A 6,785-nucleotide genomic window follows, 5' to 3' on the forward strand; every position below is an offset into this window, starting at 1 on the left:
GACTATGAAAGCTAGAAGATCCTGGGAAGATGTCATACAGACCCTAAAAGAACACAAATGCCAGCCCATTTGTGGCTACTATAGGCTACTATGCCCTGCAAAACTCTCAATTACCATAGATGGAGAAAACAAGATATTCCATGACAAAACAAAATTTATACAATATCTTTCCACAAATCCAGACCTACAAAGGATAATAGATGGAAAACATCTACATAAGGAGCAAAACTCCACCCTAGAAGAAGCAAGAAATCTTTCAACAAATCCACACAAACCTAATTCCACCACTTACAACAAAAACAACAGGAAGTAACCATTACTTTTTCTTAATATCTTAATATGAAAATTAATGTTACCAACATATCCTAATCGATTGAAATCCGAAAATATATGAGGAATTAGAAATTTATTGACTGTCTTCCAATGGTTTCTCTAATTTGGTAATTGAAGAAATAGGTCCAACATTGTACAATCTATATACACTGTCAGCTTGTTTGTTCATGACAGTGTCTTGCTGTGTACACCATAATGATCTTGAGATCTTGCTTCTCCTATCTCAGCCTCCCTATTAGTAGCATTGTTTATTTCATGTTTTTATACTATACTATGGTTTTCAGAACAGCTTACATATTTTAAAAGTATTTATATACCCAAAAGAAATTTAGACAATTAAATTGGGAGGGTGTTTGTAAGAGAACAACAAAGAGTGAGACTGAATGCTTTGCTTGACATTTGTAACTCTTGTATCAAGTTACCACAGTAAGAGCCAAGATTTTAAGCTCTACTAAATATAAAACAAACAAACAAAAACACTTTATATATTTATGTTCATTTAAGAAAATATTAGTAGTGATATATTATTTTGAAATTATACAGGTAATATGTTTGGAGTTATTTAAAATTTATATTGAGAAAAACGTATGTATTTTCAGTATTGCTGTAGACAAGCATCTACATAAGACTGTTCAATTGATTGTTGTTTTATATCAAACAACTTCTATAATACTCATTTTTATTCTTAGAATATTTTATAAATTTTAAAGAATATGACAGAAAAAGATATTGTAGATATTAAAGGGGGGTCTCTGGGAGGAGTTGGGGTACAAAAGGAAAACAAGAATGTGATTTAATTCTATTTACTTAAAATATGTTTTTTAAATGTTAAAAAATCCAGATAAATTGAAATCATGTAACTTTTCTCATTATAATGCAATAAAACTTGAAAAAAAAAAGAAGAGGGAGGTTATAGAACTGGAACAAGGGCGAAGGGTATTGACTGCAAGATGAAGGGGCTTTGGTGTAAAAATGTGTAAAACAGATGTTGCTGCTTCCTTGTTTGGCTAAGAATACTGTCATGGGGGAAATGGAAGAGCTTCAGTCTGCCTTATTTATTAGTTGTTTGTTCTATTGTGTTTTTCCAGAAATTAAAAGGTTAAGTTGTACCACGGGGGAATAAAAAGGAAATCAAGCAAAGAGTCTCCCAAGGGAGGTAGGTACCTGAATCATATACCTCGATCTGGGGTTTTAACACATACACATAATAACCACTGGGACACAATGGGCTTTCCATAAACTGAGTTTACTCGATACAACTTTCCTTAACTCATGTTTACATTTCTTTTTGTTTCTAGAAATACTCACGAAAACAAATATATTCACAACATTTCATTTCAAATTTTAATTTTCTACGAGGAAGAAAAACCTTACTGACCTCCTTCATAAATGACTTGCCTATGCGCACGACTTTTGCAAATAAAATGGGATCATGTGAGAGGTGAGGACCAAGGTAACAGAACATATTGAATACATCCCTCCTCAAATCTTCAAAGCTCTCTACTTGCTTCGGTGCTCTCTTGTTCTGCAAAGCACTAACTGGTGAGCCCTTAGCACCTTTAGGAACACCAACTCTATAAAAAAAAAAAAAAGCAAGATTTAGAAATCTATACACTATATATAGTCTCCAATATAAGACATAATCATTTTCTTGTTCATATATGCTTAAACTATTCTAATCATCACTCACTTTATTATAGTAGGAAATAATTCTCAGCTGGCAAAACACAAAAATAAATTCAGTAAGCATGAAAGCAAAACTCAGAAGGACAATGGTTCAAACTAGCAACTTAAAGGAACTCTTATGTAGATCTCAAGTAACATTTAATATGAGTTTAAATTAAGCTTGACCAGCACAGAGACTGTGGTTACAGGAATGGAGAATAAGGCATAGACATCAGATATATGACAAGATGAAATCAAATATGTTTCAATCTAGGATCTACTGTTTACCTATACTGACTATGAGGAAACAGTAGGAGGCAAGCTAACTGTCTAATCCAAGTTGTCCTAGTAGAAAGGACAGTATGCCCAAAGTTTTCCCATGCAGAGCAGCGGTCTTACTTTAAGTCTCAGGGCTCTATCTTTGAGAAGAGGCCTGCCTGCACTGTCTACACCCCAGGTTGTAATGAAAGCAGCAGCTACACACAAGTCAAGAAGGTTGTGGCTTTTGAAACAGGCTATAATCTATGAAGCTGAAGCCAGAGATGCTGCTAATATTGCTCCTAAGCTCCCTACAAATAGGCTGAGGTCAACAGGACTAGTTGACACAGTCAGGATAAAAGGAATTATACCAGTAATTTCCTCCAAACAGCAGCCTGTCTTCAGTCACAATCAGTAACACCAGAATAGAAAAATGTTTCCCTAAGGCTAATTTAAAAAGGTGAAACTTTCTGCCTCCCAAGAAGAAAAGACAAAATCAGAAGAAAGGTATTTTCACTCTTAATAATGCAAACAGGCTCCAGAAACTTAACCTGGAGTTTTCATATTACATTGCAGCAAGAAGGGGAAATTAGGACAGAAGTCATGCACACATGGCTGACATACCCTGTAAACAGTTCTTATGTTTTGAAAAAATATTGTTACGAATGCTAGATTTAAAGAGAAAAGATAGTAATGCACAGATCTTTTTAGTAAACTGAAACTATTTGTATGTTAATACTTAGTATAGAATAACAAACCTTCGGTAGAGAGGCTCAACAGTTATGTGAATAAGCTTGCAAATAGCAAGAGCTATTAGTTTATGTGAAGATGCATAGTATGGAGGCATCTGATCCATGATGTTCTGTGCATGCTGCCAATCACCAATCTTTAACAAAGCTTCCAACAAACCAAGCTTTTGGTTGTCAGGTGGCTAAAAATGAACAAACATAACAATGATATTTGGAATACAGACATTTCTCTTTAAAACTTGACCTAAATATAATAATGTAATCAAAAAAGTTGGAAAATGTAACAGTAATTTCCTGAATTTTCAGTGACTTGAAAAAAAATATGAACTTTTTGGGGTTTTTTTTCTTGTTTTTGTTGTTGTTTTATTTTCCCATTTAGAACATATAAATGCATTACAATTTATAAATTTGAAATTAAGTTGGACTTAATGCTATACCATGCTAGAGACACTAGAATTCACTCATCTTTGAGAATCCCTTTAGGATTTAAAGAATAGTATATAAACAGAAAAAATAAAATCAATTATTTTGGGATTTTTTTCCTTTTATTTTGAAATTTACAAGAAAAAAAGAGCAGTTTTCTTTGTGAAGGTATCATTCATATTAAAGTCCACATGAGTAATACCCAAACCAAATTTCACATAATCAAAACTAAGAGAAGACACTCCATAAGGTGATTAACCATAAGAAATTAAACATCATGATTCTAAACAATGTAACTTTTACTGGCCCTAGTGATGTACCTTCTCTACTTTCTCATCATCTTTGTCCTTTTCTTTGTCTCGTTCATCAAGTTTTTCAGAAGACAGCACAACCATTGTGAGTTTTCTTACAATTTGCTTAGCTTCCACAATTTCTCGTTTATATTCATCCATAATACAATTATCAGCTGGAAGGAGCTAAAAATAGATCATTAAAATTTCATTAAAAGTTAAAAGTACAAGCAGCTTGCACATATAAAAAGCAGACTATTGTTCAATTAGTACATCTATAAATAAGAAGCCTAGCTTATTCATATCTATGAATTCTCTCCAAATAAGTTTGCCTTATTGTCCAATAATTTTAAGTGGTTAGTACCTAAGTTTTACATACATTTTAAAGTCACATAGCAATAAATATTTTATATCTTTAGTATTTTAAAAGTTCTAAATTCACACTACAGAGTTTTTTACCACTGAATTTATAAATATACCTAAAATATGTACCTATTCCATTGAAAACACCAGGAACAGGGGTGCTCTGCAGTAGAGCAAAGTTTGCCCAGCAGACTGGACCCCATGTTTGACCTCCAACACCACCAAACTAAAAAGTATATATTTCGCCTTTAAAAGCCAAACTTCAAACTAAACAAAGTACTACATATATGCCAAAAGGGTAGATTTGAATGTCCTAATTTTCAATTACAAAAACTATTAATAACTTGGTATCTCATAAATCACAAACTAGTTTCTAGATCTAGATCAATATGAAAAAGAAAGTTAACTCCATTGTTGAGGGTTGATTATCTCAAATCTAGCTACCTTGTACATGTGGAGGATTGTTACTATAAGCATTTCATAATAATAAACCTGATACAAAAGCACAGCCATAATTTTTTAAGTGACTTAGGCACTACAGTGAGCTACAAGCCAGTTTTAACCCCTGTAAAATGCACAATCTAAGCAAAGACTAATATAAAAAACCAGTAAACATTAGAGGTAAAATCTTAAAATATTGTACAGCAACATTTACATAGAAGTTTCTAGACAATCCCCTATTTCCTAAACGTTACATATAAAATAAAAAAGCCTAAAACGACACTGTTTAGTGTTTGACCTTTCTCGCCATTAGCTAATAAGGACTGGTAATGATTAAAAAGAGCTATATATCCAGTCTTGAAACCTGTAAGGGTGACTAAGAGGAATTTACCTTCCACTGCTGATCAAAGAAAAAAATCTATTCTATTTTTGATTTAGACAAAGCAATAATGTATAATGGCTTCAAAAAGCAAAACCTGGAAGTCTAGAGCCAACACTGAAGTGCTATATAACTGCCTACCCCTTTTCCTCACCCCTGGGATGGATAAGAAAGACTCAACAAAGCACTTGACTTACATGCACATAAAGATCATCTAGATCAATGAGATTAAATTGCAGAAGGACTGCTGCAACTCTGTACAAAGACGAGGGTGTCTCACCACTTGGTTCCTAAAACAGAATAATTACTTAAGGTATAATGTAAAATTAAAATCTTATCTTTACCAATCATCAATAAAATTGAGTAATACACTTCAATATTCTTCATTATAAAATCAAACATCTGAACACCAAGGCAAAGACTTTTGCCAGCATCCCAAAACATCTTCAGATGAGTACAAGAAAACAGTTTTAAGACTAAGCATTTTTTACAATGCATACAAATATTCGTTTTATATATACTTGCTTTTCAACTAGTTCTCAGTGGCCATGCCATGAAGACAGACAACACTGAAAAATGTGGAAGTACATACTCCATACCTTTATGTCTTGAATTTGATGCTATGTATGCCTAATTACATCCAGACTTCCTCTTCAAAAGAGTTAAGATAAAAAAATCAGCATTTAAAACATAAAATGGCAAAGTTAATTCCAGATAAACTATGAGGGTTTATATGTCTAGAAAAACACACTGAAGCTAATCTTTAAACATCTATTGTTAATAGAATAACTAGCAATAACAAGTCAAAGGTAAATCAAATGCACCAACTCATATGAGGCCCCCAAAACACATACTGACAACATACTAAGGGGTTTTTTTCCCCACAACACTGAAATAAAATGTCTATAAGTACAGGTATCCACACTGGGTATGTATAATATAACAAATTTGTGTTGTTTAAAGAAAGTACTGTTTTGTTGTATTTTTTACGGTAAGTCTTCAACTTAACAAGTTTCTTGATTCTAACCATTTGCATATAAATGGTCATTTTGTATTAAAATACTTTCAATAAAAACAAATAATGGTCCAAATTTTATACCGAAACAAACTCACAAAGCTTACTGAATTTATTAATAATCTGTCCTGAGACACATGACTTGAATGTACTAAAAGCACATTCACTAGTCTCATAACCTCAATTTAGATAACTGATGTCAAAAAATTTCACATCATTGTCTATCACTATAGCTATAATCAAATACCAACCCATATGATCACAAGATACCTTGTAAAGCAAGTTGTTTTGTGGTCTAAATTCTAAATATATGGCCTATGCTGGAGAATGTTCCAGGTGCATTAAGAACATACTGGTATTGTTGGGTGGAGTTTTCCACATGTGCCTACTAGACCCAATTCACTTTAACGTTCTGTTGTATTTTGAGAGAAGGTCTCAATACGTAGCCCAAGCAAGACTGGAACTCATTACGTTTTTGCATTGGCCTTGCAAGTACTTGGATTACAGGTGAGGCTCATCATTTCCAGCATGTCTACTTAATTTGATAAGGTGAATAATTATCGCAGGATAAATTTCATATCAGTCGCTCTCTCTCTTCTTCGTCTACTTGCCTTGTGTGACTGAGCAACTGCTAGATCCTTAGACTTCCACTCACAGCTGCTGCTGTCCACTGTTGGGAGTTGGACTACAGAATCAGAGGCACACAGGAACTCTGCCAGCCCAGTGGCTCAGATTCCTTCCAGTCTGTCTGGGCTGGAGCCCTGAGCAGACCTTGGGCGCAAGCTCCACAGCCAGTCCCACAACACCCAGAGGAAGCGCCACTCCCAGGTGCTCTAACAAGCCCAGGGTCACAGGATCCCAGAATCACA

General features: G+C 33.9%; 1 protein-coding gene across 1 annotated transcript in view; it reads right to left on the reverse strand.

Annotated features, from left to right (window-relative positions):
• Positions 1 to 6,785, reverse strand: part of Thoc2 (THO complex 2) — a 119,047-nt gene that overhangs the window by 57,540 nt on the left and 54,722 nt on the right. Inside the window, exons 10-13 of the mRNA XM_031372621.1 lie at positions 5,099 to 5,191; positions 3,749 to 3,904; positions 3,015 to 3,187; positions 1,712 to 1,907 (exon numbers count right to left, since the gene is read on the reverse strand). Of these exons, the coding sequence (XP_031228481.1) occupies positions 1,712 to 1,907; positions 3,015 to 3,187; positions 3,749 to 3,904; positions 5,099 to 5,191 (618 nt within the window). The remainder of the gene's footprint in view (positions 1 to 1,711; positions 1,908 to 3,014; positions 3,188 to 3,748; positions 3,905 to 5,098; positions 5,192 to 6,785) is intronic.

The sequence above is a fragment of the Mastomys coucha genome, chromosome X, assembly GCF_008632895.1.
Source record: "Mastomys coucha isolate ucsf_1 chromosome X, UCSF_Mcou_1, whole genome shotgun sequence".
In the NCBI taxonomy this organism is placed as follows: Eukaryota; Metazoa; Chordata; class Mammalia; order Rodentia; family Muridae; genus Mastomys; species Mastomys coucha.